The 25,890-nt window shown below is 46.6% G+C and overlaps 1 protein-coding gene across 14 annotated transcripts in view; it reads left to right on the forward strand.

Moving 5' to 3' along the window:
• Positions 1–25,890, forward strand: part of TENM4 (teneurin transmembrane protein 4) — a 2,920,333-nt gene that overhangs the window by 2,773,938 nt on the left and 120,505 nt on the right. For 11 of the 14 annotated variants that reach the window (XM_058690343.1, XM_058690336.1, XM_058690342.1 and 8 more), the window contains 2 exons: positions 14,250–14,435; positions 22,066–22,092. In XM_058690343.1, coding sequence (XP_058546326.1) covers positions 14,250–14,435; positions 22,066–22,092 — 213 coding nt within the window. The remainder of the gene's footprint in view (positions 1–14,249; positions 14,436–22,065; positions 22,093–25,890) is intronic. The other 3 variants (XM_058690339.1, XM_058690346.1, XM_058690340.1) reach the window with 1 other exon arrangement.

Below are 25,890 nucleotides of genomic sequence, written 5' to 3' on the forward strand. Positions count from 1 at the left end.
GTCCATTCCTGATTGGCTCAGTTCCGCTGTATGAGTGGTGGCCTAAGGCCATGCTTGGGTCTTTTGTCAAATTCCTGAGGGAAGCCTGAGGGGGAATGGGTGAGATCTGTTACATTCTTAAGAAGAACCTTATGCTTGAGGAAGTTTGCTGTGGTCAGACACTCCCAGCATTATTCCAAAATAGATGTTTTTCCCCACCCAGGAACCTCAGGTCCTAATGTTCCCCTCTGGGCCTACTTTATTCTGTCTTCTTCTATCATAAAGGTAAAATCACCTACAGGATTGTTGTAAGGATTTTTGTAAGGATTCAGTGACAAAGTGTAGGTATGGTGGTCGGCACGGTGTCTGGCCCAAGTCAGACACCTGTCGAGAGGCAGCTCTCCTCGTATGGTGTTATTTGCCCCTGGTACGGCCAGGCTGGCACAGATACTACCCAGAGCCTTCCCATCGGGAGCCGCAGGCCTGCAGCCCGTCCTCAGTGCTCCTCATAGCATCGGCACGAACTATGGGTTGTGAAGTTGGCAGAAATCACCAAATGGCCCTCGTAGGAAGGAAGAGATGTCTCACTGGCCCAGAGAACGAGACTTAATGAAAGCATCTGAAATAGACACGCCCCGCACTCCACGACCAGCCTGTGATGAAATGTGAGCCGACAAAGTTCCCCAGCACTTTGGTTACTGTTTGTGGAAACAGTGAAGTCCGATTTTACACAAGTATTTACTCAGGCCCCTGAGTTCCCAGTAGCTTGGCTTCCAATCTCATCTCAGAAATTCCTCCCCAAATCTTGCCTCATTCAAGTGATCTTCCTTCCTGACAAACAGTGTAAGATAATTGTTGGGACGAATGCCTGTGGCCCACCCTCAGCACACCTGTGTCCTCAACTCCGGGCGCAGCAGGACTTGGCTTCTCTGGTCTCTGGGGGATGGTGGTAGTGGTGATGGTGATGGTGATTGCCAGTGCTGTGGTTTAACAGAGGGTTAAAGAGCTGGGAAGATGAAATGACTTGTCCAGAGTAAATCAGTTTAGCAGTGGCAGAGTGTGAATTAAAGCTAAGTCCTCAGCTCTTGCCTCAAGCCCCCTTTCCATCCAAAGGTGTTTCCTTATCAGTGATCTTATCTTTTTTCCTGATAAGCCACAGGATGGAGCATCACTTAAAAGAGCCACCCATTTCTTAGGGCTTACCATGTACCAAACCAACTGAACTAAGTGTATTACAACCATTATCTTCATTAAGGTTCTACAAACCCCTGTGGAAGAAAGTATTACTAGTTCCATTTTCCAGGTAAGGAAACTGAAGCTCAGAAAAGTTCAATTCCTTGCCAGTTTCCCCCCACCAGTGAGTGGCAGAGTCCAGATTCACACGGATATGGCTCTAGGGCCTCTGCCAAGCTCTGTGGTATACTGAGCAATGTATTATCATCGAGCCTTTCTCTTGCCAAGCGTGACCTCCCTGAGGTCGGGGTTTGCCAGTATCCCTAGTGCAGGGCCTGTCTTGGGTTAGGTTCTCGATGATTACTAGATGACTAACCCAGTGACACATCAAAGAAAAAGCTATTGGCTCTGCCCAGGAAGGTCCCAGCACACTACCGGTCTAATCTGTTCTCTCAGGACCCTCCTCCCCACCCCAGTGTGCCCCCACACCTCCACACACACACACACACACACACACACACACACACACGCATGCACTAAGGGCTAAAACCAAATCCCTGGGCTCCTTCTTTGTCTCTTTCCAGACCTAGCTCATGTTAGTTTCGTGTGCCCTGCCGGCTGGCCGGAACCCCTCCTGGACAGGAGCTGGCATCATTTCACCTCCTTCAGGCCATCTTCCCCAGGGAGCAGCCACGCTGGGCTGGATGCCTCATCAGCTTTTGCATAAAATGGGCCCACTCAGCAGCCTTGCTGAGCAGAATGACTCTCCCACCTCCCCCATATGCTTTAGCTGGCTTTTCATCCTCTTGGCTTTGAGCTGCCTTAGAAAAGGGAAGGAATTTAACCTCTCTGAGACCGTCCTTACAATTGGAAGAGTCTACCTTTCTTTCAGAGCCTCAGGACTTCTAAAGAGGATTTCAAGCTCTGTGACATTTTCCAGGATACCATTTCAAATGTGGTCACTTAGACTCATCATTTGCCCCTCTGTTGGCTCTCCCTCGGGTCTTCCTTCTCCTCCACCCCAGCCCAGTAGCCTCCGTCCTCAGCCTCATAAATTCATTCCTCATTTCCACTGCTCTGTGAGGCCTCTCCATTCTTATCTTCCATAAATGACTTTTATTTGAGAGGGCCCTCTCACTGCATTTTATCCCTTTGGGTTGCTGGCTCATAGAAGCGATACATGGCAGAGATTCTGCCTGTGAAATGCCCATGCTGGTGGTTTATGATTCTTATCATTTCACTGCAATTGAGTTTCATGGAAGAACAGGTAGAGATCTTTTAGAGATTCTGTGGTACAGGTTTGGAGGTAGCACATGCGGTCAGAAAGAATTGCATGGGATTTAGAGTGGGACCAAGCTAGAGCTTTAAGACTGAGCTTATCCAAAGAATATGGCTAATGGTACCTGCTTTGCAGGGTTGTTTTTTAAATTAGCTTTAATACATATGTATAATATGCCTAGCATGGTGCTGGCACTCAGTAAGCACTCAATAAATAGTGTGTTTTTAAAATGCATGATTAAATCTAAATTATCCAAATAGTCCCTTAGACTCTTGCAAATATAAGTCTGAGGACAGTTTATATAGTGAAGGTTTAGAGCCAGACCTGGATTTGAGTCTATGTAGCCTTGAACAACTTTGCTTTCTGTCAGAGGCTCAGTTTCCTTGTGGTTTCTGACTCTTTACCACCAGCTCCCATCACTGGTCATTGAGTCTAGATGAAGTTATTAATGTGCTGACATATTTATCCCCAAACAACAGCACAAGGGCCAAACAGCATTAGCATCAGCTTCCATAATGAGCTTTCTGAGCTCAATTCCAGAGTGGAATACAGCCTCACAGAGAGAGCATCCCAGAACAGCTCCAGATCTGCACCTGCCCCTGACAGGCACAGATATCCACCTCATTCACTTATGACCCTTTTAGGCCTCCCTGTGTGCTGGGCGCTGTTCTGGGCACCCAGGATCAGGGAACCTCACCCACTCGGGAAGTGACACCTAGTTAAGTGGTGTGATAAGAGCTCTGACTGAGGTATGTGCATGGGGTTTGGGAGCACAAGGGCAGGAGCAGTGAGCTCAGCCAGAAGATGCTGGGGCCAGAAGCTGAGACAGTCTTTCCCAGGGAGGAGACTTGTGAGCCAGAACACGAGAGGGGCAGGGGAAGTGCAGGCAGATGGAACAGCATGTGTGAAGTACACAGATATGCAGGAATGGCATCTGGAAAATCTTTTCTCTGACCGGAGACTCAGAGCTCTGGGGCGGGGGAGCAGGGGTGGGGGGTGGGGGGTGGTTAGTTGGGCCAGAAAGGTAGGCAGGGTCCAAACCTGGGGTCTACTGAATGCCTTGCTGCAAATCTCGGATTAAAAAAATGTCCAATGCACAGTGAAGATTTCTCTCTCAGACTCCATGTCAGGGCTCTTTCTTTAGCTCTCTCAGCCCATCCTGGCCTAGGTTCCTTCGCTTAGGGCGGACCTTTTAGAATTCAAACTCAGATCCTCTGAGCTGCCAGTTGCCTCTCTATTACTCTCTTCCCCTACCAAAAAGACAAGCTAACCACGAAGCATAGTTAACAACAAATATGACTGGAAAGGTAGGGAACAGAGACGCTCTGTTATCAAATTAAGTCACAGTTGACAGCAAAATAAGCCCAGTGTTTAAAAAATAATAATAATAAGTCGAAAGTAGTAACAGGGTTAAAAAAATTAAAGCTCTAAATGTAGCATTTGCATTAGTGCTAAATTTTGAAAATGGTAATTCAATTTTATTTACGAGGCAAATATAATTACATTTAAATTTGAGGGAACAGAATTTGATTCTTATTAATGACAGAAAGACTGAGTGAGATGCTTTAATGCCAGAGAAATTGTCTTCTGTTCATGGATGGGAGAGAAAATTACATTCAGCGCGGAGCATTCTCCCCGCTACAGGTCTCGTGTGTATAGCCGGAATTGTTCTCTCTCTGAGAAGCATTAGCTTCTCAGCCCAGAAAGCACAGCACCGACATCCAATTAAACATCAAAAGGAAATGATCAGGCTGGGCTATTTCTGTATAGGTATGTTACAGGAAGAGGAACCCGAGGTTAGAATTTCAGCCGAGGCATAATATCCATTGAGACTTGACATTTCCTGTACCCCTTCCCAACAGCAAGTGGTAGCCTGAAATCAAAGTTCAGAATAATAAATATCTGAGAGATTGACACTGAGGCAGAGAAGGAAGAGAAGGTGTTGGAAGGAAGCAGAGAAGAGCCCACCAGTTGTCTGGGAAGTAGCATGCAGTTTCAGACACAATGAGATGGTCAGTTCCTAACATTTAATCAAAGACTGGGAAATTGGGCCCAGACAGGCGTAGTACTAAATAGTGCCAGAGCTAAAGGTTGATAAACCAGGAGCTGGCAGCTTTGTAATTTAGCAGAATTTCCCCTGACAGCCCCAGAACATTTTCTATCAGAATTGGAGCTCTTCAGTATGTAAATATAAGCCCTCCTGAAACTGGGCTTCAGAATCAGGTTTCTGGACGCCCAAGCCGATGGCTTGTACACAATCTCCGGTTGTCTTCCTGAATCAAACCGCTGGTACATAACTTGTAATTTTAAAATAATAACTGCTCTCTGAATGGAGATTTTATTTACGTTTTACAGAGCTTCTTCATGTATATGCTTCATGATTTATTCAGACAACAAATAAGAATCTTGTGACACTGTAGATCGTATTGTTCCCAGGGAATCAGGGTTCAGAGAGCTGGGGGGACTTGCCCAGAGACGCTCTGGGAAAACAAGGATTCAAATCCAGCCGTCTCGGACTTCAGGGCCCGTATTTATCCTCTACATAACTGTGCCATTGGCCATTTCCAAGGTTTATGCTGATCCCGTTGATGACTCAGGTATGAGGTTCACAAGGTATCAGTTCATTGGATACCAGTGCCAAGAACCATGTAAACTGGCAATACGACAAGGGTTCAAGGAAAAGAGTGATTGCTTTCAGCCGGGGTGATCGGGGGGCTTCTTGGAGGATAGCAGGATTTAAGGTGGGTGATGGAGGTGGGTTTGAGTTGGCAGAGATAGAAGGAAGAGACAAGCACCTTGCAGCATCCCATTGTAGAAGTCAGAGATTTGCAACATGCACAGAGATGCGACAGCACATGGCATGTCCAGGGAAGACCTGTAGTTCAGAGTGGCTTTGCTTAGGATATTGGTGGCAGTAGTGAGAGGGAGAAGAGGTGAGCGAAGTTAGCAGGCATCCAGTCGTGAATGGCCTCGGAAGAGTTTAGGTTTTATCTGTCGGTGGGAGCCACTGAAAAGTCTTAAGCAGAAGTGTGACATGTGAGGTTTGATTTTGGAAAGCATACTCTAACACTGGCATGCAGTTGGAGGCGCCAGGAGGACATCTAGGTAGATGTGTCCAGGAGCCAGGTAGACAGGTGGGCACGTGATCGGGTGGAGAGATGGGCCTTTCATAAAGGATAGCAGGGCCGGGGGTCTCTGGGAAGAGGACCGAACGTCACTGTCTCTTCAGTTCATCCAGTTGGGCCCTTTTGTGGGGTGTAGGTAGTGTTCCAGCCCTGGCCAAAACCCCACATCCTGGCACGTTCTGTGGCTTCTGTGCTCACCAGCCCTTTCCTGCCTTGTTATCCTTCTGCAAAGTCAGACCCTATTTGGAGGCCTCCCCCAAGCTCAGTTTGAACTCCTCCAATCAGGACACCTGATACCCTCCAATTAAGATGACTGGCAGTGGCTTACTACTTCCTGTGATAGGTGCTTCATGAAGCTTGAAATTCTGGTCCTGGGGGAATAGGTGTGGAGCGTGCTATGCACCAACATCCTGGAATCTACTTTCCTGCTTGGTTTGAAAGCTTCCCGAGCTCCTCCAGTGAGGTGAAAGGCCATGTGGTTTCCAAGGCTCATTAGCTTTCCTCCAACTAGATCTGTGGGATGGAGCGGTGGCTGGGAGCAGCGCTGACCCTCTGGTGATAGAGATGGAAGTTGAAAAGCACGGGAGAGTGGCTTGGGTTTGGCCTCAATGTCAAGGGGACACTAATTACTGTAAGGAAGTCGAAGGCTCCTTTCCTGTACCTTCCTCCCCTTCTGGCTGCTTCTTGAAACCTGCACTGAGACTAAAAAGCCATATTCCCAATTTAGTGAGAAAAGGAGGAAGGGGGGGGCGGTGCTACATCGAAACCTTTTGTTCAAAATATAGAGATATCTGCCTACGGGAGAGAAAGGTACCTTGTAATTACCCTACTGTGTGCTGGGCATGGTGGCAGCCTCGTGCTCCTTTACACATATGGGTAGACTTCAGTTCCTTGAGCCTAGGGATAATTTAATATAATTTCTGAATCCCCAGCCTCTAGGAGTATCTGGCACATAGTAGGTGCTCAGTATGTTTTTATATATTTTTTTTAATATTTATTTATTCTCGAGACAGAGAGAGACAGAGCATGAACGGGGGAGGGGCAGAGAGAGAGGGAGACACAGAATCGGAAGCAGGCTCCAGGCTCTGAGCTGTCAGCACAGAGCCTGACGTGGGGCTCGAACTCACAGACCGCGAGATCATGACCTGAGCCGAAGTCGGACGGTCAACCGACTGAGCCACCCAGGCGCCCCAGTATGTTTTTAAATCACGTTCAGGATTCTGGCAGCTAGGTATCATTATTGTCATTTTCTAAATGACAAAGAGAAGGCTCAGAGGGGTGCTACAGTTGTTTCCCATAGCTGAGAAGTAGCAGAGGAGGCCCTTATACTAGCTTCTGTGAATCCCAGCCTCTGTTCTGTGCAAAATGGTAGAACCTTGACGCAGTCAGAAGATACATTTCCTGTGTAAGACTCACTGGGGAATGTAGAGATCAATCTGGTGACGGGAGGGCTCTGGAGGCAAGACAGACTAATTACCCTGATAAAGAAAGGTTCGTGTCAAGTGCTTTGGGAAGGCAGGAGGTGAAACTCTTGCCAGATGGAACACTAGAAGGAGGCTTCAAAGAGGAGGAGCCAGAACTCAAAGCCAATGTAGAGTTGAACGTTTGAAGATAGAGGTAAAAGGGGAACCCAGACCATGGAAACAGCTTGTACAGAGGCACAGAGGAGGGGCCACAGTGTGAGGTAAGGCCCCGCTTCAGCCATTTGTCTAGCTGGCCCCTTATGTGACTATTTCCTAAGTCAGCCATTAAGTTCTTGCTCAAACACTGACACGCATGTCCCTGTGGGACGACAGACAAGGCACTCCTCTCTTCCGGCCCTTCATTTTCCTGTCTACAGAATAGCTAGAGCATCTCTGAAGTGTCTTCTTATGCTCTCATCACAAAAACTGGTCCTCTAAGTTTTTCTCCTTGTTTTCTCTCGTACCCCTAAACCCACCTGAGGGAAATGCCCTGGTCAGAAGCAGGCCACTTCCTGCCCAGCTCCAACACCCTCCTTCTCCATCATTTTCCCCTAGTCCCATGGTCCTTCACCTCCAGCTGTTCTCCTTCATCACTCACAGCTCCCTTGTCTCTACCTCTGTCCATATCCACCTTGCAAAACCCAGGCCCATCCCAGCCACTCACCACCCCTCAGCTTACAGCCTGCTTCTGAGCACTGGAAGCCAAACCACCTCATGCTCATGATCTTTAGCCTCTCCTGGGCCCTTCCAGCTGCATCCTTCTTATACTTTGGGAGTTATTGCTCTTGTTCCCCGAAAGGGCTCTTTAAATGTCCACCTCTATCCGTCAGCAGAGATTCCGACCTCACTGAGAACACTGAAGCCATTGGTAAAGTGCTTTACCATTATCCTGGCCTGTCCCTTAAACAGGTCCTGGCCTACATAACCCTCCCCAGAAGATGAGATGCCCACAAAGAGCTGTCCCTCAGATTATGCTCCAAATCTAGTCCTCTCTAGCTGCTCAGAGGTGCCTCGGTTGTTCACATCATCCCCTTGCTCTCCCCAGAATCATTAAACTCTCCCTTCTCCTGGATCTTTCTAGCACATAAACATGATATAGTTGCCATACAGTGTTTACTCTATAAAAGATGTGTTTGATACTAGGCACATTGTAAGGTGTCCATTTAAGCCTCACAGATGAACCTGAGATATTAGTGTATAAACCCTCTTTTGCAGAAGAGAAAGCTGAGGCACAGAAAGGTGAAGTAACTTGTCCAAGTCACACAATTGGATGGCTGGATGCATGGATGATAGCTGGATAGCTGGATGGATGGATGGATGGATGGATGGATGAGTGATGGATAGATGGATGATGGATGGGCGGACGTATGGACGGATAGATGGATGGATGGATGGATGGATGGATGAACGGACAGACAGGCTGATGGCCTAGTGACTGGATAGATGATTAGATGATTGGGTGGATTGTATAGATGGATGGACAGATGGGCATATGGAAGGCGAACAAACAGATAAACAGACAAACAAAAGGAAAAGTACTTAATATGGTAAACACTGGGTCAGGGTGAGGAAGGAGACTCTGACTGATCTCAGAGATCCTGTATTCTAGCTGGGGCAATGATCTAATATGTAACTAACAGTCATTGAAATGTGTCACGTTACAACTGAGGTTTCACCTCAACTTGGTCACACAAGTCACAGACCAAAGAGCTGTGTTAATCATAGCCACCTGTCATTCTAGCTAAGTTACCTTTGAGCCAGTCACTTAATCCCTCCAAGCTGTTTCCCCAGCTATGATACAGTAATGAAAATACCATTGCAGGGCCATTGTGAGGATTTAATGAGATATTATTTGTGGGCCACCGGCAAGGCTTCTACATTTTCTCCTTATTTCTGCTTCAATAGTGTGGCTTAGACTTAACATGTACCAGAATTTCAGAGAAATTCCTGAGCTGTGCACTAATTCCGAAGAGCTAGTGATAAAACAGAAAATCCTAGCAGGAATCATTTAAAATTATTTAACCCTCTATTAAAATTTCTTAAGGGCATTCTAAGAACCTCAAGGCCTAAGCAAAATAGAACAATTTTCCCTATTATCCCTTTTAGTGCTAAATACGGACTTATTAAAGGACTTTCCAGGAGGTCACATGGGGCCAAGACTCTGTTTCACCTGCCTCTGTTCCTCGCTCAGCAGGAAAGCCCACAGATCCTTGGGCGACGACCCTTGCATTCCTCACTTGTGGCAATTTTGAGCATCTTTCCAAGTCGCAGAAATTTTATGAGAAAAATATATGTAAGTCTGTCCCTTTAGGGGAACGCCACAGCTTCCCGTACCAGCTATTTTAATGAACAGGATTGTAAAATAAGTCCAGACAAATTAAAACATAGCTGTGCTAGGTCCCAGGCTTCATCCAGGCTCGTATAGGGATTAACATTTAATGAGAGGAGCCTGGAGCAGCTTTTTCCCTTATGTATACACTTTGGGGCACAATTAACCAATAGCCAAACCTGCTATCTTTCCCTACCCTTTTCACTTCTTCCTCATGTGCCTACTCACTTCCACGTCATGGAAGGAGAATGGGTGTGACATGGGAAGCAGTAGGAAGAAAGGTGTGCATGAGAGTGTAAGGACGGAGGCCCTTTAAGATTATAGAGTTCTCAGTCAGAGATTGCAGCTGAGTTTCTAAGAAAGTTAGGCACAAAGGGGACTGAGCTCCTGTGCAAATATATCTAACTAAATAACTCTTGTACAATATGACCCTGAGACAGAGTCAAGCCCAAGTAATTTAACACCTCTTCCGTGAAGTTTTGTTTTTTTGGGGTTTTTTTTATTCATCTGTTTTTTTCAACAAATATTTGTTGAAATCTCATGTTGTGCCATGCCTGGTGCTTGCTGCGGGGGGACCAAGATGAGAAAAAGCTAAAGCCTGCCATTAGGTGAGCTGTTGGTCTGGAGAAAAGACAGGCATGTACAGGGGTGAGGCAAGGCAGAGGTGCAGAAGGGAAGAGCTATAGGCATGGCTTTCCCTCAGAGAAGAGCTAATGTGTTCTTGGGCCTGGCCTGGTTCATCTCCAAGATCCTGTATGCTTCAGTCACGAACTTTACAGGCTTAGAATCAAAATTGTAAGACAGCTTGGGATTTTCATGTGATTTCAAGAGGAAGCCAAGGCTGTAAATACAAACGGCTTCCTCCTGGGTTTCAATGGTATTGGCCAATGGTGCCATGCAAGGTAACTAGAGAAAGCATACCTAAATTTTGAGGCTGATCACTATAAAAGCTAATATTTTGCTCTTCAAGAAGATGCTCCTCTTCAAGAAGTACAGCTCTGATGACACAAGAGGTCTTCAGTCCTCATCAATGAGTTGTGTTCATAGCACAGCTTACCCAGGGCCTTCCACATGCACCCTTTTCTTCCATTATCACCACTCAACCAGTGGGGGACCATTATTACTCTCCTCATTTGGGGAGTGCAGAAGTATGACCCAGATTAAATAATTCTCTGAGGACTCTACATGGACCCAAGGAAGCTGGGGAGTCAGAATCGGAGCCCAAGTCTACCCTACGGATTGTGTTCTCCATAGTACTTCAAAGGATTCCTCTCAGATCCCAGCCCCTCCAGCTATCAGCCAGAAAGCTCTGATGTGTATCAGGTGAAGGTCAACAGGAACTTATCAAATGCTCACTTGTATTGGATATGTCACAGAGTCAGAATTCACATCCGATGCTCTGACGTCAGTCCCGTGCATACGCTACTACACATCATTTTCTTTCTCACAAAAGTACGTGTGAGCACAATTTATTATACCCTGACTACGTGCCAGACGCTATGCTAGAAGATTTACTTCTGCACATGTGAACTTGTGTAACTGATATCAGTTATGTCTGCCTGCCATGCTAGAATGTCAACTCCTTGAGGTCAGGAAAGAACCATGCCTGGCACGGTCACCATCAGATCCCATTGCTGTAGGATTGGCACGTAGTGGGCACACGAGAGAGGAGACAAGTGAGAGCAGTTCCTACACCACCCGTGTCCAGTGGTTAGTGTCATCCCTGGCTTACAAGCAAGGAAACTGGGATTGGAGAGGAGCCATGACCCACATTTCACAGAATCCCACTTACATCACATAAAGGATAGATGAGCTGTCAAAGCACATTCTTCAGTGCCATCCTATTTGGTTTCCAGCAACCACTCTGGGAAGTTATATCTGTTTTCATGTCAAAGCAAAAATCAAGAAGGAAAACGAAAGCAGTTCCTTTTATATCAAGGACAAAAAAAAGAGAGAGAGAGAGAGAGAGAGAGAGAGAGAGAAACATAAGAAAAATCACAACAGGACCTACAACTTGAGACCAAATGATAAAGCAGCATCTCTGGTTTCTGCTCCCGTCAGGAGTCAGTGAGTCTCCCACGCAGGCGGAGAGGCCATCTGCAGAGGGGAGCCTGAACACTGACAGGCTGTGTTCCCATCAGTTAGCATCCCATAAACATCAAGGTCACCCTGTTCAGGCCCCTTGCATTAAGACGTGTAAGAGCCCACAACCCAGCTTGTAAAAGGCTGATGGAGAGGGGCCCAACCACCAGGCAACCTCAGCTTCATGCCAGGAGAGCGTGTCTGGCGTAAACTGGCGAGGAAATGCTGCGTTTGGATGGGCAGCCCAGCAGTCTCCAGATGACAGAAGTGAGACTGAGTGTCTGGGAAATTCTGCGGAGGGGATCTCATTTCATTTCACATATATCCAGGGGCTGACTTGGATGTAACAAAAGATAAGCAACAGGGCCAGGAAAGGAGACAGACCCGCTGGAAGAACCAGGAGGTTCCTGCAGAGGAGAGCCTGCCTCTTTGCTGATCAGTTTCCTTAATCTTAAAATGTCTGTCTTGCATATTGCCCTGAGAATTGTCAAAACAAGGAAGGAGCACCAGGGGAGCCGCATGACCTTGTAGAATTCGCTCATACTGTCTGGGTCTCAGTAGCCTCACCTCTAAGAAAGATAGTAGCTGGGTGTTCTGACAGCATTGTTGTCGAGGTTAAATGAGAAATTGCATATGAAGAGTGCTTTGTAAACTCTAAAATCTGATATAAGTGTTAGTTATTAAGCCAAAAATGGCTCTCCCACACATTACCTCATTTGATCTAACACCACCCCTGTGAGATGGTGAAATGGGAATGTTTTTATGCCTGTTTCACAGACATAGAAAGCGAGGCTCAATGAATTTCATAACCTGCAACCTGCAGATCACCCAGCCAATAAGTGACAAAACAAGAGTAGACCCCAAATCTATCTGATCCTAAAATTCATGGTTTTTTATTTACTGTGTATAAGCAAGAAGGTGCAGCAGTAACAACTGTAGATTATTTGGATACCCTTGGGATTCCAACATCAGTTTGTGCTTTGTCTGGATTGTGATCTCCCAGAGGATGGAGATTATGTCTAGTTTTTCTCCGTATTCCTGACACAGCCACAGTCTTCAGCGCATAGTAGGCATGCATGCAGTACTATCTGAAGAATGAATGATCGGTGTGAATTTATTGATACATACTGTATATCAGGCACCCTCCGAAGGGATGCTGTCACCACCCCCATTTTACAGAAGAAGAAAGCGAAATTCAGCAATGGAATAGGTAGCCTGAGGTCACGTAACTGGCAGAACATATATTTGGAATCCCATCTGATTCTAAGTCTTATTTATTTATTTATATATGTATATATGTTTACATATATATATATATACACACACACACACACACATACACATATGTGTGTGTGTGTGTGTGTGTGTGTGTGTGTGTGTATATATAATGCTTATTTACTTTTTGAGAGGCAGAGAGAGACAGAACACAAGCAGGGGAGGGGCAGACAGAGAGAGAGAGAGGGAGACACAGAATCTGAAGCAGGCTCCAGGCTCCGAGCTGCCAGCACAGAGCCCGACGCGAGGCTGAAACTCACAGACCACACAATCGTGACCTAAGCCGAAGTTGACACGCTTAACTGATTAAGCCACCCATGTGCCCCTTGTATTTAGTTCTTAAACATTGTAGCCATTGCATTGTAGGTTGATATGAAAGGTCTAAGCCTCTGCGATCTAATTTTGATTTAGCTCCTTTTTCAAAAATAGCTAGACTCTTAGTAGCTTCTAAACCAGAATACAGCTTGGAAGATTCCAAGCTGTCATGGGCAAATGCAGCGTGACACAGTGCCAGTTAATTTAGTTGGAAAAAGAATAAAAGCGTTGGGATTTTCATTTGAAGACCGTGGGGCCTCGAGGCCCAGACTTCAGGCAGGGTCTCCGTCACAGTGCTGGCAGAGAGCATCAGTGGCCACAGCTGCTCAACCAGTTTCCTAAAACCCGTTTCCGAGACTTCACAACCTCTGCCTGTGTAACTGTGAGGCTGCCACTGGCCCCCAGCCGAAGCGGCTTGTGAATTGGGCCGTGTGTTTCGTGCCGACTCACAGGCCTTTTGCGAAGGGCTGGGCAACCCCTCTCTGGCTGTGAGATGGTCCCCCAACTCTTTGCTTTGGATCAGAAGGGCCACTGAGGTGGTGCTTGGAGTGGGAGTGACGGGGCAGTGCGTGGAGCGTGGAGCACAGGTGGCAGAAGCACAGAGCCAGCCCCTAAAAAACACGCCGGGGTGCAGGGCACTGGCCTCCCTTTCACCCCACCTCGATCGCAGTCAAGGCCAGAATGAGATGCAGACCCCAGGCCCCCTGCACGTGCCCAAGCCAGATCCACGAGCACTTCACTTGGCGATGGGGGACTCGTCCTCACTTTGTTTTCACACATAACCAGTTTTTAATTAAATTTGACTTTTCCTCACATCTGTTTGGAAGGCCCGTCCCCGTTGGAGGTGGCAAGCACAAGAGCAGGGACAGGCTGGCAATAGGGGAAAGGAAACAGAGCAGAGCCCTCCAATCCGCCCTATTTTGGTAGGGAAACAGGTCAGGACAGGCTTTTGCCCGGAGAATTGTTCTCATCTGAGGGTCACTGTTCAGGGAGATTCGACTCCCGAGCCTCACAGGAGCCGAGGTGGGTAGCCAAGTGTGACCCTTTTTCCCAAAAATGACCGGCTCAAAATGTGTTTTGTTTTTCTCCCCTCCCTCCCCTTCCACTCTCCCCCCTTCCCCTGCACCCCCTCCCCCCTCCTCCCCCTTCCTCTCCTCCCTCCTCCTCCCTCCTCCCCCCTCCGCCCTCCTCCCCCCCTCTCCCCCCCTCCACCCTCCTCCTCCCCACAGAGATCTGTGCTGCCGACTGTGGCGGCCACGGAGTCTGCGTGGGGGGCACCTGCCGCTGCGAGGAAGGCTGGATGGGGGTGGCCTGCGACCAGCGGGCCTGCCACCCGCGCTGTGCGGAGCACGGGACGTGCCGCGACGGCAAGTGCGAGTGCAGCCCCGGCTGGAACGGCGAACACTGCACCATCGGTATGGCGGGCCCAGGCCCGGGACCTGCTGCGGGACCTGCTGCGGGTGGCACGCTGCCTCTGTCCGCATGGGGGAGCTGGGCAAAACGTCCTTTCATCTGGCGACATTATGGTTGGCCTTTCCCAGCATCAGTTGGACTTAAGCTCACAACTGGCCATCTTTAACCTTTTCCCTCCCAGTCTGCATTTCCCAGATGTCTGTTAGCTGGTTCGCGTGCCTCGCTATTTACCCTTCCTGGGCCGGACGCGGTAGGGCTCTGTATTAAGAAGCTGGGGGTCAGGAATAAGACACATGACTACTACCACTTAGCAGCTAGCTGTGGGCTGTCCCAGTGCCTCTTTGAGCCTCAGTTTGCTCACCTATAAAATGGGGATCATACTGCATATAAAGAGCATAGCACAGGGCCCATGGTACAGTGCTCAGTAAGTGTGGCCATTATTATCAAATTCATGATCTGGTTGGGAGCGCTTGGGCTTAGCTCTGAGGCCCCCACACCCCCTGGCCACCTAGGCCAGAGCTCTGAGAGAGGCCTGGAATCCTGGGGAAAGCTTCCCACGGGCCCCCGGCACCACTTCTGCCTCCCATTGGGCCTGGCTCTGTCCCTCCCTCCCCTGTCCTTGCTTCCATCCAGTCTGCATTGGTCTCCTCGGTCCTCTCCTGGGGCTCCTCCCATGGCTCCTGCTGAAGCAGCACCGTAGGCAGCTCTCGGCACAAGCTCATCACTCCCCTCCCTTCTTCCTGCCTTTCCTGCTGCTTTTGTTGATTTTAAACACAGCCAGACGTTTTGCTTGGTTTGTTATCCTGGAAAGAGCACTCACCAAAAGCTCTTTATTGAATCAACTGGTTTGTGTGTGTGTTTTAACTTCTTCCCCTTCCATTTTTTTCAAAAGGAGGGTCTGTGATCAGATGGTGAGCACATGGCTTTGGAAGGCAGGATTCCGGGTGTCTCTCTGACTCTGAAAGTCACCTCTTGGGTCTTACAGAACCTGGGAGACAAGCCCCAGATCTTTTGGGGGAGAAAGAAATTTGGAGCAAATGGAGCCACTGCTCTCATTTTTCTTGGGCTCCATTCCTTTTGTTCTGTAATCTGAAATTAGTCTGTATTCATCATTCCCCACCCCCACAGCATCACTCTGTTTATAAATGGCTGTGGGATTCCTTGCACTTATTAATAAGAATGGCTTCTAATTTTTGATTATTTACAATGTGCCAAGCATGTGCTGAGGGCTCTAACTGCATTATTTCATACTCCTGCTCCCAACGGTCACCCTGTGAAGACACACATATTATTTCTTCCTTTTCAGGGACCTGAGGCTTAAGGTCACTCAGCTTTTAAGAAGTAGAACTGGAACTTGAGGCTTGGTTTTCTGAGCCTTGGTGCCCAGGCTCCTCACCAGCTGCTTGCTGTGCAGTCTTCAAGGCAAAGCCCAAATTTGCTACAGAGGCATCTGGCTCACCTCCTTCCCAGAGGCTGTGCCTTCTCCTTATGAGTTGCAAACCTGGTTTGCCTACCCCGTACTCTTAACAGAGCCATCCTGGAGCCGACGGCAGCCCTTCCTGCTTTGTCCCTAGCAGAGGGTGCCACAGTGCACAGTGCTTTGTCCCTAGCAGAGACTGCACACTTCTGGGTGGCTTCCTCATATCAATTTCATCCTACCTTACAATGGTCCTGGATGTCCCTTGATGAGAAGTGGCCCTAGTCACCCACGGGGCCCTCTTCCTTAAACCCCACTTTCCCTACACCCTCACTTTCACCATGACTGGGGACAGGTTGCTCTTTCAGTCTGCCAGCCCAGAAGGGGGCCCGTCCCTCTTAAAACCAAAATCGGAGCCCAGAGAGAACGCATTCTGTTTTCTATCACTTGCTTACAGTGTCCTCAACTCACCATACCAAGTTCCAACAAGTTTATGGATGTCAGACTTTCATAAGATAAGAGCATCTCATCTTAGTCAAACAATGATGAGGGATTTCAGGAAGTTCTCCCTCAGCTCAATCACAGATGATTCATGACAGGGCTGGTGGGCAGGCTGTGCTGTGTCTAGTGTCTTACAGATGTATATCAGCCTGGCCTGAAGAATTTCCCATTTGTTTTGATGCCAGAAAGTCAAACCATCCCACCCCACTCCCACCTGCCCTCTCCTCCCCTGCACACCCAAGTACCCTTTGTCACTCTTTAAGAGCCAGCTCCTCTCTGGGATTGCAGATGCTTTTTCTCCTCCAGATAAGAAATGCTTCCAGGTAAATGCGCATGATTCAAGAGGGAGGCCGACAGTCCTAAATACCAGAAAAATGTCACAGGACATTGAAGAAGTAATGGACTAAGTCATAGTGGCTCAGATGAAAGGACGTTGGCTCAGAATTCTGTTACCTTTCATTTTGTGGTGAGCATTTCGTGTGTCTCTGTCTAATCTCCCTGCATGGCAGCTTTGCTCTCTGTGGGTCTCTGTCTGTGGCCAGCTGCATCCCAGGGAAAACCCAACACCCTAGCGCTGAAGGAACACTTCAGTAGCCTTGTCCAGTGTAAGGGAAGGAGGGTAGGAGATGCAAATGAGGGAAACAGCAGCGGTGCCTTCGTTTTCCTTTTGGAATAGAAATGAGGAAAGACCCCTTTCTGATCATTGATGGTGACAAGAAGCGCTTCCTTCTGTTTCCAGGGAACTTCGCTCCGTTTCAGGATCATTAAAGAAAAGACAAAAACTGTTGATGTGAAGAGTTAGAAATCCAAAGTGTTAAATGTTCTCTTGTTATCAGATTTCATTACTATACAGTAGGTCACTATAGCACAGCTAGCTCGTGTGCTGGAGCTTAGTGATGTCCCATCCCAGAGAAAAAGCTGGGATCCACAACACTGATTCAGAGACCTCCATACAGTAGAAGCAAGAGCAGAGGGACTGTTTATTTACACACCACTGCCCTCCATAAACAGGAAAGAATGATTTGATTACCTGCCAGCTGGCATTAAACAGTAAGACAAGTCTGGGCTCCTTATGGTCAAGTAAGAAGGATCTCTTCACCCCAGTGACATTTCCTGGGGCAGATTATTATAGTAGGAATTTATCTCTGTGCGGAGGCTTTGGTCCATCTTTTCTTTTATGGAACTACTTAATTTTTCTCAAAAGAGCTTGGTTTTCAGAACAAAAGGGAAATGGACAATGGCATCCTCTTTAATGACCATGTTTTTGTCAACAAGCAAGACTATTTCACATCGAATCCTAATTCCTTCTCTTAGGAACTGTCTGTCTCTCTTGGCGAAAGTCCCATGGGCAGACCACATGGCCACTGGGGGCTTCATTTTCTCCCTCTGTGGATCACAGAATGGGGGTGCCCGAGAAGGCCTCTGGAGGAATGGCGTTACAGCCTCCCCCTCTACTGCCCACAGACCTGCACACCCAGCATCCCAAAACTGAGTTACCCCAATCCTAAATATATCCCCCAAGTAAGAAGAGACTTTTCTTTTTCACTCTCACTCGTCAATAACGCCCCCACTTGCATAGATGAAACCCAGTTTTCCTAATCCAGAAGTTAAGGTAAGATGAATTGATGCAGCCCTATTTCTCAAGTACGTGGTCAACCCAGAGCCATAAAAAGCCTATTTTGTGATGTCTCTTCCAGGAATTTCATGGGTGTCAAGTCCGGGCCTTGACCTCCCAATTCTGTAGAGAAAGCTAAAAATCATAGTTAAATTTGAGAAGGTGTCTAATTTTTTCCTATTTCTTTGAAACCAGTACTAACATTTTTGGTCACTTTTATGATAGTTGTTTTATTCACTTCAGTGCCCCCTTGTCTTTAAAGTCTCAAAACACATGTGGGAAATGCTAGCTTCTGATTACATTTGTAAAATTCCAACCTTGACCCCAAAGCTGTGATTGTTCAAGATGCCAGATACACAGAATTATTTACTAGGCTTCAGGATTGCTGTCCAATCATATAAATCTGGATTCTTAAACAAATCCTCCTCTGGGAGTAAAGATCAAAATAATACTCGGATGATGCAATTATTCCAGTGAGCAAAGCCAGACTTCACGATGAAGAGAAATTATAAAGAAAGGCCACAAAATCTTCTGGAGTTCTTTGTCCACTGTTGGCTGATAGCTCTCAGGTTTCTTGTTTGTAATCAGACATTCCTTAACTGAGAGCTTATAAGAGACCCACAAAGTGTCAGTGATTGTATGACAACCCTGTGCTTGTCGTTGAAAGCACTCTCTCACAACAGCACCCGTGACCTGAGAGGACAGATGCTGGCAAGGACAAGAGAAAATGGACAGGCCTCTACCCCAAGTTTTCAGAGCAAGAGCTTGGTTAGTCAATGGTTCGGGGGGATTTTAGCCCGCAGGTGATAGAGGTAGGAAACTGGAAGGAGGTTTAATGGGCTTTGTGCATCCCTCTCGGGTTGGTGCCACTGGCCACTTACTCATTGGCCCTTCATCCAAAGAGAGAAGGGGATTAATGTATCCAAGATCCTAACAAGAACATCTCTTCAGTGGTTTGTCAAACATCTAAAGAAGGTCACGCGATCATAACCACCCTAACCATCACCTGCTATAATGACCCTTGTTTAATCTGGCCTGATGCATATCAGCAGTACAACTGTTAGAGTCAGCAGAGGCTCCCGGAGAAGAAGAATGAAAAGCCTCACGCCATGTTCTCCACAGCCTTTGACAGGGGGGCCCCTGAGGCTTCTTGGGATTACCCTAAGAGAAACTTTTGGAAACCTACGTTGGTACAAGCGAGTCAAGGAAAGAGGTTTGCATGTTGGAGGCCATAGAAGTGCTAAAGATATCTAAGCCCTCACAGACTCATGCCAAAGGTTCAGAGTCTGTATCATGAATCGCATTATGCCACCACTATCTCTGGTTTCTTGCACAGTGGCAGGAATAGAGACAGAGCATAAGAAACATTTCTCCTGAAGAGAAAGATGAAGGAATTTTGTGAAGTCCTGAATCCACCACGCGCAATGCAAACTCATGGACTTTGTACCTTCTTTTCTGAAAGTTACTGTTTGAAAATCATGATGGATTCTTCAGTGACTACGTTCCAGGGCAAACGTACCAAGATGTTCAAACGACAGAAGCGTGAACAACAGTATGGACTCCTGCATATCGCTTTTATAAATAAATGGCATTGGACTTCAGAGATCCCAGCTATCCTTTCCATTTTTAATAGCCAGAGACAAGGAAGCTCTATTGTGTTCCCAGAAAACTTTGGGATTTGGTACTGACTGGCCATTATCAGCTTTTGGACGCACGGTGTGGCTCAAGATCACTGGGTACGAAAGGACAGAGTGGCTTGTGGAGCTGGAATTTGAAGTAGTGAATGCCCACTTTTGTCTTCTGAAACCCACAACATCGATTGCAACCTGAGTCTGCCTCAGTCATTTCCACTGCCTGTTGTTCCTGCTCCTTCCCTCCTTCCCCCCCACTCTGTGTCCTGGGAAATTAGTAAGCATTTTTTAAAGATATTAGAAACATACTGACTTTTAAAAGAGATCATTATTACTAAATTTTTCCTAAAAGTGAAATGGCAATAATAATGATGATGATGATGATGATGATGATGATGATGATGATGAAAGAAATGGCATTAGAAGAGAGTTCTCTGAAGTCAGCCCTTAGGCTTGGGAAGATTAAGCCGACAGAGTAGAGGTAATCTGTACTCGTCACCACAGCCAGGGTATCACCCTTAAGTTTGGAGATGAGCAAGGTTTTTCTTGTGAGAGAACTCCCTCAAAGAGGATGCTGCATGATGGTGTGGCCACCTGGATCCCGCTGATGGTGTCTCCCTTCCAACCCTGCGAGAGAAACTCCAGTGCTTCTAGAGCTGGGTTCAGTTATGACAGCAGTCTGTGCTCATGACGCTCTGTGAAACTCCGCATCTGAAAGCTAAGCACACCACCTGAGCCAGGAGGTCCCGCAGATGCCGTATGTGGTGACATATTGTGGGAGGTGACGTCTGAGAAATTTTAGATCGCTTTGAAAATCTAGATGAATGAGCTTGACTAAAACAAGCGTGACAGATTGAACTGAGAATCAAGAAAGCCTTCACCTTTACCAGAGATGCTTCCCGGGCCGCGCTACCTGTGGGCTGGCCCTACTTTTCATTGCTCAGCCTTTCACAGCTTTATTTATTCACTCTTGCCTTAATAAGCCATTCTCCTCCACTTTCCTTTCTTGTATCTTGTGATCTCATGGACTCCGTGGCATCTGTAAGCATGAAGGGGAAGCATGCAGGCCCAGTTAAAACCTCCTCTTCCCAATTTTCCACTTGCCTATGCAGCCTTCCGGAAGCATATTTCATCTTGAAACAGAGACCGTATGGATACCTAAAGTCAAAACGTAGCCTCTCATCCACCGGTCTTTTGAGGCAAATATATATTGATGAACAGCAACGGTGTCTCTCCTTGCAAGAGGACTGAAAAAATAAAATTTATATTTTTTCATGAGGGGAGTAAGAATGTTCCAACAGTTTATAGAACCCCAGGGCTTCCAGATAAGGCCCCACCATGCAGTCCAGTCCTACTTCTGTGCTTTAGATTCGTGTGTGAAATCAAGCTGAGGGTGGAGGCCAGCCTGACAGAGAGCATCAGGCCCTTCAGGAGAGGGCCATTGGTCTGGCCATTGTGGGGGTGCACGTAGGGGAGCTGTCACGAGAGGGGTGGAAAGGAAGCTCCCCTAAGGGCTATGACTGCAGCCCAGGTGGGGAAGATGAAATGATACTACTGATTTACGCTGGGAACGAAGGGGGCACATACACGTACTGCGAGGTTTCTTTCAGAGCAATGTTTGACACCCATCCTCACAGGATACGCAAAACCTTAGATTGCCAAGTAAGCCAATGCTTGGATGCAACCCCTCCATTGGAAAACAAAGCCAACATCATTCTATCTTTTGAGGTAATGAGCACTGAGAAGTGGTCAGGTTTTCTTTTCTTTTTCTTTCTTTCACGGTGGCATCCATCGACCTGCACCTTACATTCTGTGTAAGAGGCACAAAGGAGAAATGCATCTTACTTGGGACACCAAGCATTCTGCATTCAACTCTATGCGGGCACATGTGTCCGTGGAAAATTCCAGAATGGCAAACAGATAATCTAGTGGTATATTTGACCAAAGACTCAACCCACTTCCCCAGCCCGTATCAAAGATGATTCCAGTTTTGCATAGCTCTAAGTTCCAGCTCCCTGGGAGCCCCTCTGCCCAGACAGGGTGCCCTTGGTCTCATGCAGCTGCTTCCCTCAAAGGGAGGTTGGGTGCTGCTGCGGGTGGACAGAGGACAAGTTCTAGTTTTCCATAAAGTGGAACAAACCTGACAGAGCAGGAGCATGGCCACTTTTGCAGCTCTCCATCTTCCTTTTTCTCCTGTTTTCCCCGTCCCTATGTCTTCTTATATATGATCACAATTCCAAACTCCTGGATCGTAGACTGTATGGAAGTTCCTTTTGACCCTTTCTAGAGAATGTGCTTGCTCTCCCTCCTCCTCTCTCATGTCATCTCGTCTTTGGTTTTATTTTCGCCACCATGGCGGGTCTGTCCCAAACGTGGGGTGCATCCCTTGTGTCTCCTTAGCACCCGGCATGGTTATGTGGCAGGCAGTATTGCACTTACCTTAAATGTCCTGTCTTTTATTTCCCAAGCGCACTATCTGGATAGGGTAGTTAAAGGTATGGTCTTCCTTCCTCTATTTTCCTATTGTCTTCGTGTGTGTGTTTGTGTATGAGCATAAAAGAAGAAATGTGTATATAAGAAATGTATATACACCCCATAAAGCATGGTGTCGAGATGCTGCCACATCCCCAGCCTTGTCACAGCATCCACTACCCAGAGGGTGGGTTTTTGGTCACACGGTGGTTGATATACCTGGAGTGTCATCCTTCCCCTTAAAGTGCTCAGTCTGTTTGTGACATCACCATTGTGCTGTCCTCCTTCCCTCCCCATACACACATACGCCACTCACTCTTTCTGCCCCATCTTACGTCACCCTACCCATCCCTTACACAGACCCTGGTCCATCAGAATTAAGATGCTGAGGACCAGGGTGGGTGGCCTGAGAAAAGAAGGGGCCCCAGAGCAAGCTAAGGAATCTTAACAACTACATGACATTGCTGTTGTCGTGTTCACTCATCCAACAGCTGCATGCAAAGCACCCACTGGTGCTAGTGCTACGTGTTAGATACTGTGATAGGCTCTGGAGAATTGGGGAAACAGACCCCTGACCTCAGGGAGTGGATGGTCTGTTTGTTTGGGTTTTTTTTTTTTTCCCTCTTCAGAGAAGCCCCAAGTTTGGTAAGTCTTATCTTTGAGGAGTGTTCCCTACAGGCAAAGTCATTCCATTTTAAACATCTTAATTAATTAGGTAGTGCCTAATTTTCCAAATAGGCCTTATTACTCTGAGAAAGAATGTGTCTGAGAAAGATTAGGTATGTGTGTACCTAAAAAAGGCTCCGAGCCCCCTGAGGAGAAATACCACACCATGTTTGTCTTCTTGTCCCGAAGTCGTGACACATCACCTGGCGCAGAATACGTGCTCAGTGGTTAATGACAAATACTTCACCGTCAGACTGCCTGAGCCTGAACGCCAAGTCCAGCAGTTCACGAACTGGGTGACCTTGGGCAAGTTACTTAACCTCCCTTCACTTGAGAGTCCTTCTAAGATAAACTTGATAACAGGAACTACCCCCCTAGGGTGGGCATGGGGACTGAGCAAAATAATGAATGTAAAGTGCTTAGCACACGGACAGGGATGATGCTCAGTAAATGTTAGCTATGCTATTTTATCATTATATTCTTATTCTCACCGTTAATTTGGAGGACTTCATTAGCCAGACTAATTTTTGAAGTTGTAAAGAAAACAGCTAAATTGGCTTATAATAAGAGATAGAAACTGCTATTTAAAAACTTATGGAAAGGGTTTGGGGGAAACATGAATGACTGAATACTTTCCAACTGGAACATCTCTGCCAAATACAGCCAAGGTGTTACTGGGGCCCATGAGATGCATGCCTGGTGTTGAGAAGCAAAGTCCCTTGCATTTTATGTGCTGGTCTTCAACGGAGAATACAATCATTCCAGCAAAAGAGAGTCGTATCTGTGAGCTTCTTTAAAACAGGAATTTATTTCACACATAATCATTATCAGAGGAGTCCTCAGCATAGATTAAATTTCATAATGTTAACCATCTATTTGGTAGAACTTTTCCTACTATGTGAATTTTTTTTCATACCCATCTAGTCTTAAGCAAGCCCTTTGGGTTTTTGTAAGGGAGCAGAGGTAACTACTCTCATTTTATTGGAAAAGGACATTGAAGTTGGGGAAGTTGAGAGGCCCACTCTGGGTCACATTTCTAGTAAGTGGCGGAGCCAGGACTTTGAATTTCCTGACCTGATCCATATTTCCAGCATTCTATCTTCTGTCACCTTTCACCAAGAATGTCCCATAGTTTCCAGGATTCTTCCTCCAAACCATGTCTTCCAAACTGGCAGCCTCACCAGGAAGTGATGTATATCGTCTCTCAAACCACCCGTTCCGATCTTCAGTTCAGAAAATATCATCAGACCTTTATTTGGATTAAGCCAATAAATCATAACTTGCTTTAAAGGACAGATGTTCTCTACCAAAATCTAGGTTTGAGCCAGGCCACCATCCTGCTGACTTTCTGGTACATTGGGTACCAATCCTGAAAAAACAAAAAAGAATTTAGAGGCCCGTACAGCACAAACTCAGGACTTGTTAGAGTACCATGCAGTTCAAAGATAAGCTGGCTTTTGCTCTTTGTTTTCCAGTTGGGTTGGTAGAGACTAAAAACACAACATGCACTTAACGAATATGTTGAATCCTCCTAAGTGCCAGGAAATGTGGATATCATACAACAGAAATGCTTCCTACTCTTGTATTGCCAGCAGTCTGGCAGGAAAGACACTAATAAAATAAATAATTCCATTGACGTGTGATGAGGGTTATGACAGGTGAATTCTGGGGGCCACTTATCAATGAGACCCCCCAATCTAGGCAGCACCTTGTAGACCAACATTGTGAACTTCAGCAGAAGCATAGGAGAAAGCCACTACAGGTTTTTAAAAGCAGGATAATGATGTGATGACACTTGTGATTTGGAAGGATCCATCTGGCCATATTGAGGAAAAAGAATTGAGGGGGAATCTTTGGGGGCAAACAGAACAGACCGATTAGGAGACTATTGCCATCATCCAGGTGGGAGATGATGATGACCTTATCTAGGGAAGTGAAGTGACTGTGGGGATGAAAAAGGACAAGAGGACCAGAAAGAGAACCAGAAAGAAACGGGACGTTTTAATACATGATAGGGATATTACATAGCCCCTTTGCCTCATAACTAAAAACCACCTTCAAGGATTCTGAAAGTCTTCTTGTCATACCTGATGCTAGCTTCAAGGGGGACTTCTTCATCGGCTTCAGCAGAAGGGCTGAAGATAAAGTGGTCCCTTGTCATTTAAAGGGCATCTTTTCTTTTGAAAAGCTTAGCCCTTCTCTAAACCTTAAAATTACATTATTTTGGCTCTAGCAAATGCCTGATGTGAGTCCTTCCAGAGGGGATTGTTAATGTCAGTTGGGTTCCCTGAATTATTGATGAGTTTCAGAGCTGGTGGAATTAATGAGCGTTAGTGGTGGGTAAGGAGGCATATTGCTTTAAGAAAGTCAGCATGTCACCCCAGAGGAGGCTTCCTCATGCTGGCTAATGGGGGTGTGATTACTCCAGAAGCAAACTGCTGACTGAGAGCAAACCTCATTTAACCCCCAGGTACTCAAAGTCCCTCTGAAACCCTGAGACTGATAGGACAGTGCAGACCCTGAGGGTAGAACTTGGTGCATTTGAAGAAACTAACTGTATTTAAAGCGTTCCTGTGATTTCACGTGTAGAGCTGACCCTCCCCGAGAACACCTGCCCCTCCAAGGCAGTCTCCAAGCAGCGCTGAACTTGTGCGCTAAGCATCGTGTGCGAAGAGGAGCTCACCAGAGCAGGGGTTCCCAAAGAGGGGTTTTGGAATGGAATGGTTCACGTTATTATAAGTGGTTATGGGGGGAAATGTTCTGAGGTCAAACTGGAGAATGTTCTGAAAAATAAGCAAGTTTCTCTATTGTAAGACTTCTCAGAGCCTTTAATATATTAATATTCCGTGTGACTTTATAGAATAGGAACTAGGATAAAATAGTTTCCAAATTTGACCACAGAAGCTTGTTTTTGAGGACCTCATAGTACTAGCATTGTACAAAATTCACTTTGAGAAGTATCGTTTGAGATTACGAGACCCGTTTTAAATCCTTCCTGGAACAAAGTAAGGTATAGGTAAATAGAATATAACATAATTGAGGGCAGAGGATGATACATTGAATCTCTCTATGCCCCAGAATTAACACACACCTGCCTGGCATCCAGTGGGTGCTGAGAAAAGTTTGTTTAAATTGAGAACAATATCATCAAAATT

Source organism: Neofelis nebulosa, chromosome 10 (assembly GCF_028018385.1).
Source record: "Neofelis nebulosa isolate mNeoNeb1 chromosome 10, mNeoNeb1.pri, whole genome shotgun sequence".
Taxonomy (NCBI): domain Eukaryota; kingdom Metazoa; phylum Chordata; class Mammalia; order Carnivora; family Felidae; genus Neofelis; species Neofelis nebulosa.